Here is a 13,767-nt window from a genome sequence, read left to right on the forward strand (position 1 = left end):
ACTGGCTTCTGCTTGAGCTTCATTTGCAGCACCATGCAAAGTGAGGTCTACAGGAGGAATCATCTATTTGAAGCCCTGATCTCACAGTTCAGAATTTCTGCTTCAGTACTGAGAAAGTCAACAGTTTCTCTGTTTCCTGAAGCTCTTGTCTCAAAGGCAGCCAGAGTCTTCCTGGATTCTGCTTTCCTCCATTTGGCACGTGTATTCTCTGTGGCTCAGACAGCAACACCTAAAAGAATTCCCACTGGTTCACTCTTCTGTATGAAGCCTTCCCCTTTGCTCCGGTGACACACCATCCCGAGGCCCTCAGGCTGCTTTCCGCTGTCCCTTGCTAATCTTTGTTGCTCGTTTCTACTTTTGAGACACCTTGTTCTACGAAGGCTTCGTGGGAGCCTCCTTCTGCACTGTGGGCTGCTCACCTGCGCTTAGTCCTCAGCTCTGTGGAGGGCCACGTCTGCATTTATACAGCAACCCACCTGCAGGAAGGGTTTATGTAGCTCACTGTGTAGACCAGGCTAGCTTTAAACTCACAGATCTACCTGGCTCTACATCCTGAGTGCTGGGATTAAAAGCATGCACTACTATGCCCAGCTAGGAAGATTTTTTTTTTCCTCATTATAAATCAGTTTGAGGATTCCACCAAGCACTGCACATTTAAATTTGAAGGTGGGAACTCTGTTGGAAGCCAAAGGAGGGGAAGGAAGAGACCTCCAAACAGGCTGGAAGCAGGTACACACTTTGTTCAGGACCCACTTGTTTTTCTGGGCAAGTCTCCAAAATTTCCCTTTTGGCTTATTTTTGACTAGCTTTGCATTAGCAGAATGGGAGCATAAATGGAGGCGTTTCTTTCAGAGAAATTTCTTAGATTCTTTTTCATTAAAGGGGTTCATTTATCATCACCAGGCCCAGCCAGGCACATCACAGGCGTTCCCAGGACGCAAAGGACCTTCCAAAAGATAACTCTTATCTTTCCTTCTCTTCCAAGCTGGTCTCCAGGCAGGGCACACGACAGCTAAGAGTTAAGGAGTTTTCTTCTCTGAAAGCTTCGCGTTCTCTGTGAAGTCAATCGCCTGCCACTCTCTTCATTGTCAGGCCAGAACAAGCACGCTGTTCCAGGCAGTTTGAATCTTCTTTAGCATAAGAAACAGTGGCGTGAACAGACCGGTCGCAACCACACCCACTGAGCCCCTATTACAGCTCTAGCCAGTGCGGAAAGCTTGTGGAAAAATAACCAGTACCCTAGATCATTATTTAGAAATGAAAATCACCCTGGATAGTAAAAGGGCAAGTGGGCCCTTCTGATAATATAAAATGTGTTGATGACATCTGTTCTAGGCACCGTACGGCTTGGAACAAAGCGCTTAGTAAACCTGGAGCTTCCGCCCTCGTATGTTCAAAGTGTAGGGCTGTGGTGGAGAATAGAGATCTGAGAGGAAAGTGGAGAATGAATGTTTTTTCTTGGATTTACTCGGGGGCCCGTGACTTACTCTAGAGTCCTTCCAGAGCTGTTTGGGTTAGCCTAGCTCGGGGGGGGGGGGGGGGGCGATCCCGCAGACACCCAGCAAGGACTATTCTGCAATCCCTGTTTGATTTTTTTAAGACAGGAGTGTCCGAGTGTCGTATTTCTGCCCCTTCCGGCCCCACTGTGGGTGAGTGAGCAGGGCAATGGAAGGTGTTCGTGACTAAACCTCCTCTCTTACGCCTCTCTTATCAGTCCAAACACCTCCGTCAGAGGCCGGCGTCCTCTCAGGAGGACCCACCTCTGTGGGCGGGGTGGCGTCTTATCTTCCAGTCCCTGAGCTGTCTGGCGAGGGCAGGTGGCGATAGCACTGGACTACAGTTCCCAGCATCCTCGGTTCCCGTCTGCCTCCTGCGGCCCACACCAGCAGCGGCTCTTCCAGGCTTCTGGGTTTCAGTTCCAGCCAGTCTCGGTCTCCAGACCCCCGGGACTCCGGCGCTGCCCAGTCCCGGCCAGAGATGGCCTTGCGGCTGGGCTGGCTGGGCGCGAGGCCCTGCTGGCACGTAGTGCGGGGCGATTATGGACAGCTGCACGCCTGGTGCCCGCGCGGCGCATCCGCGCGCAGCTGCCCACTGCCTGGCACCGCTGGTCCCCAGCCTCGCCGCGGGCTGGGCCATGGCCCCTGGGCTGGAGGCGGGTCCCGGCTGGGGACCGGTCTGGCCGCGGCGCTGGCGGGGTTGGCAGGGCTGGCAGCCGCCGCCTTCGGGCACGTTCAGCGGGCAGAGATGGTGCCCAAGAGCTCAGGGGTGCGAAGCCCCTCACCTGGACGGCGGGATGGGGACGATGACGAGCTGGCCCGCCGCTGCAGCACCTTCATGACCTCGCCGGTGACCGATGTGCGTGAGCTGCGGAAGAGGCCGGAGGACATGAAGACCAAAATGGAGCTGATGATTATGGAGACCCAGGCCCAGGTGTGTCGGGCGCTGGCACAGGTAGATGGAGTCGCCGACTTTTCTGTGGACCGCTGGGAGAGGAAGGAAGGTGAGGAGAGCCCTCCTGTCTCCTGGTTGGGCATCGGTTGCAGCTTAGGATTGGGGATAGGTTAAAGTAGCCTGTATTTTTTGGAAGGGACACCCCTAAAAAGACTGTCATTGAGAGAGCAGAGGGCGTTCTAACAGAGCGGACGCACTCTCCGCTTGCAAAATAGGGATGCAAATGTGCCAACAACGCAGGACAGGCCATTTCAAAATATTGGCAAGCCATAACTGCATTTTCTATAGGTTTATTAAGAAATATTTGCAGGCAGCAAACGGGAGCTGGCACGTTCAAAGTTTGTTCATAAACAGATCCCCCTTACTCGCACCCCGCCACCTGTTGGTCAGAGTGCATTTCTTCCTTGTCCTATGGAAGCAGAAGGAGCACTGATCCTTTATGTCTACTAGACTCCCGGTGTCAAGAATCTCCCCACCTCTTTTTTGGGGGTTGCACGAGAAATGGCTGATTGATGTTTCAATAGTCCTTACTGAATTGCATCATCAAGTTTCTTGAAGGAAAACATTTCCTTAGAATTCCCAAATACCTACCCATTCTTTCTTACTGGTGACCATGTTGTTCTCCATAAGGCAGCCCTCTCCCTTTCTCCCCTCCCATCTTGATCTTAAACTTGAGGATTCTGAATTCTTTCCATCTGGATCTATAGCAGTGTATCATTAATACATTTTGAGCTATGATACTGCCATATCGATATTAAATGACGTTCTGATTTTTGTAGTTTTCTATCTTGTAATATTTTAAAGTGAAAGCCGCTGACCCAGGACACAAGCACAAATACTAGTTCTCTAGCCTTTGGAAGTTACTGTTTTCTGTTTCATTAATCTATGCTGTATGCAGAGAACTTAGAATGTCCAAAACACGGCCAGCACTTGAAAAAACAAAAAACAAAACTCCCCTACTCTTCCCAGCTGTGTGAGCTTGGGTGTAGCGTCCCACTTCTTTTGAGTTTTTCTCATTTGGAACATTCAAGGGTTGCGCTGGGTCATCCTGTGCCATGTGCACACCCTTACCAGCTCTTAGAAACAAGACAACCCAAACATTGTTCATCTTCAAGAACAATGACTTTTTGGTGACACCATAGACTTTAAGAAAAAAAAATCCCACCCCTGCACAGATGTAGCCCATGGCAGCTCAGTCTCCAAGTGGGTTCCTTAGTAAGGAGAGCAGGGCTGTTTCTGACATGAACTCAGTGGCTGGATCTCTGATGACCTCCCACTGAGAGGGGAGCAGCCTTACCAGGCCATAGAGGAGGACCATGCAGCCAGCCCTGATGAGACCTGATAGGCTAGGGTCAGATAGAAGGGGAGGAGGACACCCCTATCAGTTGCCTGGGGGAGGGGCATGGGAGGTGTAGAGGGAGAAAGGGCAGGATTGAGAGGGGATGAGGGAGGGTGCTACAGGTAGGATACAAAGTGAATAAATTGTAATAAGTAAAAAAAAAGAAAAAAAGAGGAAAAAAAATCCCATTAAAGTCACATACTTAAACAATAATATATATTTTGCTTAATTCAAACCTTTAAGAGTTTGAATAATTATATTTTTAAATTGCATATAAAAATTAAAGGTGGCCAGGCATGGTGGCACACACCTGAAATCCCAGCATTTTGTGAAGCAGAGGCAGACAGTTCTCTGTGAGTTTGAGGCCAGCCTGGTCTACAAAGCAAGTTCAGGATAACCAAGGCTACCCAGAGAAACCCTGTCTTGAAAAGCAAAAACCAAAAATTAAAGGTAAAAAGCAGGCTGAGAAAAAAAAAAAATGAAGCAATATGGAGTTGTTCTTGTATTCAGTAAAAACAGAACACCATTCAATGTACCCACTCCTGCCTGTAACACTAGCTTTCTATTTTGCGAATAAAAAGCGGATACTTTTTGCCGATATTTGAAGAAAGAGTTCTTCAGTGATTTATTATGCACAAGAACATGGAAGAAATGGTGGGTTCAATATTTTCCTAGTGTGAGCAGCATAAGACACACGTTAAGCTAATCATCCAATTTATTGCCTATAGAAAAACTAGAGGAGGAAGCGAGCTCCCCATGCTGCCACCATCATGGGAGAGTTGTTTCCCATGATCTTTTCTGTTTCTCTGGACAGGAGGTGGTGGCATCACCTGTGTCCTTCAGGATGGCCGTGTGTTTGAGAAGGCAGGGGTGAGCATCTCCGTCGTTCATGGGAATCTTTCTGATGAAGCAGCCAGCCAAATGACAGCCAGGGGGAAAGCTCTGAAGAGGAAAGATGGTAAATCAGATAACTCCCCCTACCAACTGTTTTCCCACCGGTTTTACTTAAAAATAGCTCTTTCTTCTGGAACAGCCATTACTTAAAAGACAAGTTACAAAGCAGCACATGATAATGGGTCCAGAAAGCACATGGGAGTAATTTGGGTCAAACCAGCTGATTGAATGCATCTCACTATGTTGTTTTACTTTCCAGGTAAATTGCCATTTACTGCTATGGGTGTGAGCTCTGTGATTCACCCCAAGAATCCTTATGCACCCACTATGCATTTCAACTACAGATACTTTGAAGTAGAAGAAGCTGATGGTAAGCCTCTTGAGAGGTATGCAGAATATCGTTGTGCAAAGTCTGTATTTTAAAGAAGTCGAAAGGTATCAAAAAGCGAGAAAGAACAAACTTACTAGACTTTTCAGGAATATCATAGGGGCTTAGTCTTGGCAGGAGGTACAGGACCTGAAACATCGGAATAAGGCTGATTTTCTCCTCTAATGGTTCCTCCACACAGAATGATTTCAGTGAACCCAAACTTCATCCCCCCCCCCAAAAAAAACTTTTGCAAATGTAAATTTGTTATTTCTGAAATTGAAAACTTGCCACTGGCTCACATACCCAAACTTGTATACTCTATATACATACAGAACATGAGCACCCAAGTTGGTATCCTATTCCACGCTCATTTAAAAAGCCAGGAGCTGGGGAGTGTAGACGGGATATCTGGAGCCAGGCAGTCTCGCTAACTGGCAAGCCCCAGGGTCAATGAGAGACCCTGTCTCAAGACAAGGAAGATGGAGAAGTGATTGAGGAAGGCATCTGACATTAGCTTCTGGCCACCACCCCAATGCACATGAATGTGCAATCTACCATGTACCCTGTACACACGCAAACACTATATCCTCACAGATACACGTGTAGAAGTCGGTGACGCTTATCAACACGTTACAGATACCAGCGAGTACATCAAACAGTTGCTCTTACCTGGCACACTGATCCCTGGGCGGGCGTTTTTTCACTTTATGGGGTAAATGGAAGGTGTCAAGGGCTTTAGGGTGGCTCCTAATAGTGGGACCATCAGAATCTCCTGGGTAGTTTTACTAAATTTACGTGGTCTGAGGTAGAAATTGCTCTTTTCAAATAGTGACCTAGCTCAGATATTTGAGCTGTGTGATCCTAATGTTAAGCCAACACTGAGACTCACAGCGGAGACTATACAAACGGTATAAACTGTTATTACTTGGCTTCTGCTGTCTCACTCACTTCCCATCTCCTTTTGTTTCTGTTTTTACATCTTGCCAGCCTCAGCTTTACTGGCTGTCAGAGCTGAGTTCAGTTAGCTCTTCTTTGCCTGTCACCTGTTTCACGTTAGTCAATTAAGTTGCTGAATTAAGCTCACGGGTAGCAGCAGTGTTGCTTGAGTCTCGAGGCGCCATTGATTCAGCTGCCTTGCTTTGGTAGGTAACACACACTGGTGGTTTGGGGGTGGATGTGACCTCACCCCAACATACTTGAACAAGGAGGATGCTGTCCATTTCCATCGCACTCTAAAGGAAGCTTGCGATCAACATGGGCCAGACATCTACCCCAAGTTTAAAAAATGGTAAGCTATTGAGACCGTGTTTTCTGTAATCTTCTGTTTATGAATAGACTTGTCTGTGGGCCTCATTTATAGAAAGATCATCAAGAAAACTCTTTCCAAGTTAAGGACTATTCTACATGTGTAGTGTTAGTAAGTGGCGTCTTCGGAGACTTGTCTTATTAGACAGAGGATAAGAGCATCGAGAGTAGGTTGATTGCTTCTCGAGCTGGCTGGGAAGTAACCTTTACCACATATGAAGACAGTCTGCAAACATTTCCTTCTGCTGGCCTTTTCCCTAGGTGTGCATACTTTTAGAGTCACCACTTTCTTTACTGAAAGAGACCTAAAGTTGTTTACAGTGCCCTGCTTTTGGTGGATGAAGACTTGGAACAGGAGAGTTCAGGCTTGCACCCCTGCTGGTATCAGTGTGAGGAGACCATCACTCTTTTCCTCTTGTAAAAGCAGCAGTGCCCCGAGAGGGAGGCATCTCGTGGTTTAGAACGCTGCCCTGTACTCTGATTTTATTTGCTGGAGTTCATAGTGTTTCTTATCTTTTAGATTGGCTTGTTTTGAATTGCCTCATTGCTCCAAAGGTCAGAGTTCATGCATGCTCTATGTAGGTAATCGCTGCAGGAGAGCTGGCTGAAGTCCTAGTTTCATAGCTGTATGGAAAATGAAGGTTCTGCTGGCGTCAGGGAGAGTTCTTTGAGCTTGAGGGCCCCTGTCGATTTACGAGTACCTATCATCTTCCCTTCCGGTCCGTGATTTCACTCTTTGCTGCATGTTCTAGGTGCGATGACTACTTCTTTATAGTGCACCGTGGAGAGCGGAGGGGCATCGGAGGCATCTTCTTCGATGATCTCAACTCTCCATCCAAGGAGGAGGCATTCGGCTTGGTTAAGTCGTGCGCGGAAGCGGTGGTTCCTTCCTACGTCCCCATTGTGGAAAAGCACTGCGATGACTCATTCACCCCCCAGGATAAGCTGTGGCAGCAGCTGAGGAGAGGGCGGTGAGTGACAGAACCAATGGCCTTTTTACACAACCGACAAAAGTGGATGGACACTAATAACAGTGGCTATTGTATTGTTTCGGCCAAATACTTTATAATTAGTCCTTTCAGTCCACACTGTTATTTTTTTTCCTTAGGTAGACGAGCATAAAAAATTAATTTAATAACATTGTATAATCAATGTCACAAGGTTTACTTAATTCACCTGTACATATGCTTGTGGTAGACATTTATATGATAAGTACTTTATGGAATTTAATTTTCTTCATGTCCTAGTGGCACTGCTTCTAACCTTCTGCCAAGAAGAGGGCATCATTTAAGGTTGTTTTGTTTTTGTTTTTGTTTTTTTTCTACTTATAAATTTGGAATCATGCTTTAAAAGGATTCATCTTAAATATTTTATGAAGCCCATTTTAATACAAGCAATTCATTCTTTTTTTTTTTTCAATGCAGTTTATTCAGGAACATTGAACAATCCTCGGACCCCGGGGAAAGCCAGCCCACAGCTTAAATAGCCTCTGGGTAGCCTACCCAGGCGTGCCACGGGGGCAATGCGATGACTGTTACTTGTTTTGGACCTCTTACTATACATAGCCCCTGCATGAGGCAGTCTATGCTTGGTTTTTCCAGGAAACCTGTGATATTCATGGCATTATTTTACTGATCTTTACCGATGAATTCCTTTGCCCAAGATTACACAGTAGATCTGATAACATCCCAGATGTTAAAATCGCCCTGTGTATGCTTTCACCCAGACTTACTCCCAGCCCCAGACTCTGTATTGAAGTTGTTGCTTTCATGGGTGGTGAGACGAGCTGTGTTCAGTCACAGTGTCCTCGTGAACCAGCTCCACATAGCCACTGTCTCAGCCCCCACTAGTATGTCCTGGCCATCTAAATTGTGTGTCACAAGTCACAGTCATCATGCGAGTTCTTCCAATTCATGTTCACTCTCTCCGGCACCTGAAACTTTAAGCCTTGACGAGGTCTTGACGAAATCAACTTAAGTATTCCAAATTTAAAGATAAGTGTTTATATTTGCCTTCCTGGATTGTTTGTTAGTTTTACTGACATAATTGTGTGCCCTGTCTGGTCCCCGTGCAACAACCTGATGAAGTGAGAATTGATTCCGTTTTGTTTTAGAATGTTTTTAAGCAATACATCTTTGTTACCTTCTCTCCCTGCTGCCCCCTTCCTGGCCCATCTATCAGAAACCCTTCCCCTTCTGGCCTCCTTGCTCTAGATTTGTCTTGGGTCCCTTGAGGTTCGGCATAGCCCTGACTACAGGGTAGGTATAGCATAAACAGTGCTGAAAGTGGCTTATAGTTCAGTAGGGAGGGCCTTGCTAACTGAAATTCTGTTTCAGTTTTGGACATATTCTGTATGTGAAGCTGGAAGAGTTTATGAATCCTACGTAGTTGAAGCTCTTACCACACTATTCCAATAGTTTTGTTTTTCTTATTTTCATCATTTGAAGGCAGGTCATTCTGTGAGGTCTGACCTGTGTGCCTCAGTACCTGTCTGCTGTCTTTTGAGTTAGGAGACGTGTGGAGGGTTAAATTAATTCCTCATGGTTTGGTATGTCACTAACCTTCAGAGAGAAGCTTTCTGTCACCCTTATCTCTGGGTTGCAAGATAGCAGTAGAGTCTGGGGCTTTAGATAACCCCAGGACCGTAGGAAAGCCGTGCAGTGGTCAGCGATGGCCTCTGTTTCTCACACTTCACTCAAATCTCCTTTATCTGCATCCCTTACAGACCGCTTCCCTCCCCACCCCTAAAAAGACTGTCCCTTCCAGAAGGCATTCGGGTTCCCTTTTGACTTCATTAACATTCTCTTTTTGTACATCTCATCTCTTGTTTTTCTCAATTAGTACTGTTTTCTTTTTAGACCTTGAACGTTAGACTCCTAGTCATCTTTCCACGAGAAGATAGGAACTAAAATTTGAGCTAATTTTTCTTTTCTTATTTTGGGAAAGGGCAGCAGGAAAGAACAGAGGCATCTGTGACATTGAAGAGATTCTTTACCGCAGCCTGTGATTATAGGAACGTCAGAGGCTAGATACATAGAAAGTACTAGGAAGGTCAGCTCCAGGTGAGAGTGAAGGGTGGTGTTGAGAAAGGAGGCTTCTTGACTCAAGAAAGCAGAAACATGCTACAAAGGTCATCTTGAGAGGTCTTTTACAGTTTCCTTGAGACAGGTCTTCAAGTCACAGCTGTCTCTTAGAGAACATGTAGAAATGCCATGTTAAGGGAAGGTCACTAAGGGGGAAATCCTTTCTCATGGTTTCATGGATGAGTTCTTTTTTAAAAGTTGCTTAAACTATCTTTTGAGACAGGTAGAAGAAGGCATAAAATAGTCAGTAGTGCATAAAAGCCAGTCAGTGATAAATAAGATGGAGACAGAAAGGAATCCATAGAGACTGTTGCTTAATTGTTACATGTTCTTTGACAAAACTCCATGTAAAACTTGCCTTTTATATGGAGAGCAATATACATACACACACACACACGCACACGCACACACATATATATGTGCTTAAAGACAGCAGCATGTATACTAACTAAGAACGTCTGAGGGAAGTTTGGACTAAAAGAGTAGTTCTTCAATGAGTTCTTCAATGAGTTGGGAAATGACTGAAAAGAGGCTCTGTAAAGACCCACTTTTATGAATCATTCTGAATTCTTTAGGACAGTAGAAACTGCAGTTTTATATTTGAAGAGGCTTTTGGTTGTGAGCCTAGTCTTTAATGGCTGAGCCATCTCTCCAGCCCTTGAAGAGACTTGTGAATCCTATGATGTTAAAGGGAGAAACAGATGTTTGGGCTAAATGGAATTCAAATCTGTTTTCCTAACAGTTAGTAGAAAATTTGGACAATACACTGAACATAACTTTAGTTGATACCAAGATATTTTCACTAAGGAAAACAAACAGAAGCACAACGAGTAAAACTGAGCACTGAACCATAAAGCAGTAGCTTTCGTGGTGACAGCTATGAATAAAGTAGGAATGAGTGATCCCATCTCTGTTGATGCTGTGAACTGCTGTCGCGAAGGAGGAAGATGGGGCTGTTAGTCAATGTCAGCAGACTGCACCTTGCTAAGCAGTATATAGTCCTTACTGATAGAAGTTCAGTGTTCCTAGTTTAGTGCTGTGAGTTACTGTGAAATTCCTTGGGCTACAGTGAGGACCCAAGCTGTGTTACTCAGGAAAGAACACCATTTCTTTCTTAATTGTTGTGCATGCCTGATCTCCATTTGTGTTTGTACTGTATATTCATTGGGAAAATATAATCTTCTTGATTGTAATTGCTCTGTGTTGGGCACAATCTGTATCCAATTGTTGAGCGAGTTGAATGCCCCATTTTTTCAATGCTTTCTGGAGGAGAAAGCTCACCAGGCTGTACGCTGCGCCTGTGTTCTGACTCCAGTTGATAGGAGTAATGGGGAGCAGCTCCCCTCTCCTTGTTCCTTAGGGATTTCTGAAAGGTTCCACTCAACACACACTCACTGTAATTTGATGTCTTTTTGACAGGTATGTGGAGTTTAATCTGGTGTATGATCGGGGAACCAAGTTTGGCCTCTTTACTCCGGGATCCAGGATTGAAAGCATCTTGATGTCTTTACCTCTAACAGCCCGGTAAGGCGATGGCTCGTCATAGTAACTTCCTGTGCCCCACAGAATGTGCATATCAGCCCCGACAGCCTGTTACCTAATACTCCATTTGTTTTTATTTTGACGATTTCATAAGGAAATTGAGGGTGAATAAGGCACATGGAATGAATGTCACAGCTTTGTGTCTGAGGGCATGGAGAGAGCAAGTGCAGGGAGCAGGAAGTGTTTGAGGGTTGAGGTTGGCTTTGATCCCAGCCTTGCTTCTGGAAAGATACATTTGTAAAAATTAAGCTAATATTAGGCTGGAGAGATGGCTCAGTGATTAAGAACACTTGGCTGCTCTTCCAGAGGTCCTGAGTTCAATTTTCAGCAACCACACGGTGGCTCATAACCATCTATATTGAGATCTGATGCCCTCCTCCGGCATGTAGGTGTACATGAAGATAAAGCATTCATACACATAAAATAAATAAAAAAAAATATTGGGGCTGGAGAAATGGCTCAGAGATTAAGAGAACTGGCTGTACTTCCAAAGGTCCTGAGTTCAATTCCCAGCCACCACATGGTGGCTCATAACCATCTAAAATGAGTTCTGGTGCCCTCCTCTGGCATAAATGTAGGCATACATGCAGGTAAAATACTGTATAAATAATAACTAAATAAAATATTTAAAAAAATTAAGCTCATATGTACTATGAGCTCTCACTCATAGTATCACCCAAGGCTCTCGACTTTGTGAAACCCTAGTTTCTAATCAATGTGTATTTTGATGTTTGGATCTTAATATTAACCCAGTTATACCTAAGACTTATTAAGAAATTTAACCTCTTCAGTAGCAGATTTTTTTTCCTCTTTTTTACAAGTATGCAGGTATAATACAAGTATGACAAGGTGTAAGGGAGGGTAGCCACAGGGATGTGGTGGTACAATGTGTTCTTTTTACTCTTAGGGTTTTATTCTTCATTAGTTATGTATGCCACTTAACTATTATTCTGTTCGCATTTTCTTGCTCTTGTTTTGGACGTGTGTAGATGGGAGTACATGCATTCACCCCCGAAGAACTCCAAAGAAGCTGAAATTCTGGAAGTATTACGCCATCCGAAGGACTGGGTGCATTGATGCGGCAGAGCGCCGTGGCAGGCCGTGGTGGACACAGGTGTGGTCTCCCTGCACTGTTACCGTGTGTGGCAGGCAGGCCCGTGTGCCTTATTGCTCCAGCCTTCTCTGCTCTGGGCACCACTCTGTGGCAGCTGTTCACGAGCCTTTCCAGTGCTATGGGGTGAGGTGGCAGTGATGGGTGGGGATGTAGAAAAAGTCAGATTTGTTGGATGTAAAATCCATTTGTACTTTTTAGAATCATTCTCTATGACCATTTAATTTGACATTGGGTTTCCAGGTCTTAAGATAAGGGAATGTAAGTACTGTGAAAATGTACCAGGAAACTCTTCATTTTATTTGTTGCTTGAAGTTTCAGTTTTTTGCCACAGTCGTTTTTTTTCTAGGGATACATTTTATCTTCATTAGTTTAGTCAGGTTGACCTTCTTGGTAACTTCAGAATGCAATTTGAAACCAGGTGTCTGTGGTGCACGCCTTTAACCCCAGCACTTGGGAGGCAGAGGCAGGTGGATCTCTGTGAGTTAGAGACCGTTACTAGAGTGAGTTCTAGTATGGCCAGGGCTACACAGAGATACACTGTCTTGAAAAACCATAAAGCCAGGAAACCAAAAACCCAAAACAACAAATCAAAAAACAACAAAAAAGACAAAAGAAAAAAAGACAGAATTTGAAGGAATATTTTTCTTTGTTATTTTTGAAATTTTTTAATGTAATTTTCATGTATCTTTTTCTATAGACCAGAATATTATAGAAATACTCATTTTTATAAAGATAGATATTTAGGAGTTCTGGAAATTTCCTTAAGTCAGTTCCTGTATTATATAATGATGACCTATAGTTTACAACTGTAAATGGCATTATTATTATTATTTAAATAAGGGACATCTAAATGGTGAGCTTTTGTGGGGTCATAATTTGCTGACATTGTGATTCTATGGATTTTTGAAAGCAAAAGCTTATATCCCTGGATTCTGATACTTACAAGAAGTTTTATATTTCAGACATTTAGATATGTTAGTTTAGACTAAGAACAAATGAAAAACATTTTTCATCTTTAATTAAAACAAATGGAGCTAGTCTAACATGTGGGCATTTTATGTATTTTTAAAAAATAGACAAATAGAAATTGTTCTAGTTTTCAAATTAGAGATTCCTCCACTTTTATCTTTTATTTTAAAAGTCACAGCAGATTGCTTAGTGCATGGTTTATCTGTTGAAATAGTAATATGACTGCACTATTTGTAAGGAACAGTGCCTCATACATATTTAAATATCCTAAATATGTTCAATGTATGTGATTGTTATTTGGCTCTTTAGGGTGAGAAAATCTACAAGTTCTTCTACATGTCTTATATAAATCCAGCTAATAAATTTTATTTTAAAATAAGACAAGTAAATATTTGTATTCTTTATTTTATCGGAATAACTTAGGAATATTCTCAGTATAGCAATAGTTCCTTATTACTAGGAATTCTACCCAAGAGAAATGTATACTTTGCATTTAATTTTCTTAGTAATTTTAGTTGAAATAGACAAAATTAAAAGTAACTCAAATGCAAATTAGCAGATAAATAGTTTTTGACTTACACAGACATTAAAACACAGTTAGCAACAAAAAGGAGTGCCAACTGAGAAATGCAGGTGTGCAAGGCATCAGAAGCTCCATGGCAACAGAGAGAAGTCAGACAGAAGAGTATGTGCTGTCAAA

At 43.7% G+C, this 13,767-nt stretch overlaps 1 protein-coding gene across 1 annotated transcript; it reads left to right on the forward strand.

Annotated features, from left to right (window-relative positions):
* Positions 1-1,843: 1,843 nt before the first annotated feature.
* Positions 1,844-13,456, forward strand: Cpox (coproporphyrinogen oxidase). The gene is made up of 7 exons (XM_021626601.2): positions 1,844-2,500; positions 4,605-4,748; positions 4,944-5,054; positions 6,201-6,342; positions 7,112-7,330; positions 10,862-10,966; positions 11,974-13,456. The coding sequence occupies exons 1-7, from the start codon at positions 1,978-1,980 to the stop codon at positions 12,059-12,061; spliced, it is 1,332 nt and encodes a 443-aa protein (XP_021482276.1). The 5' UTR covers positions 1,844-1,977; the 3' UTR covers positions 12,062-13,456.
* The last annotated feature ends 311 nt before the right edge of the window (positions 13,457-13,767 follow it).

This window comes from Meriones unguiculatus, chromosome 17 (genome assembly GCF_030254825.1).
Source record: "Meriones unguiculatus strain TT.TT164.6M chromosome 17, Bangor_MerUng_6.1, whole genome shotgun sequence".
NCBI classification, from domain to species: Eukaryota; Metazoa; Chordata; class Mammalia; order Rodentia; family Muridae; genus Meriones; species Meriones unguiculatus.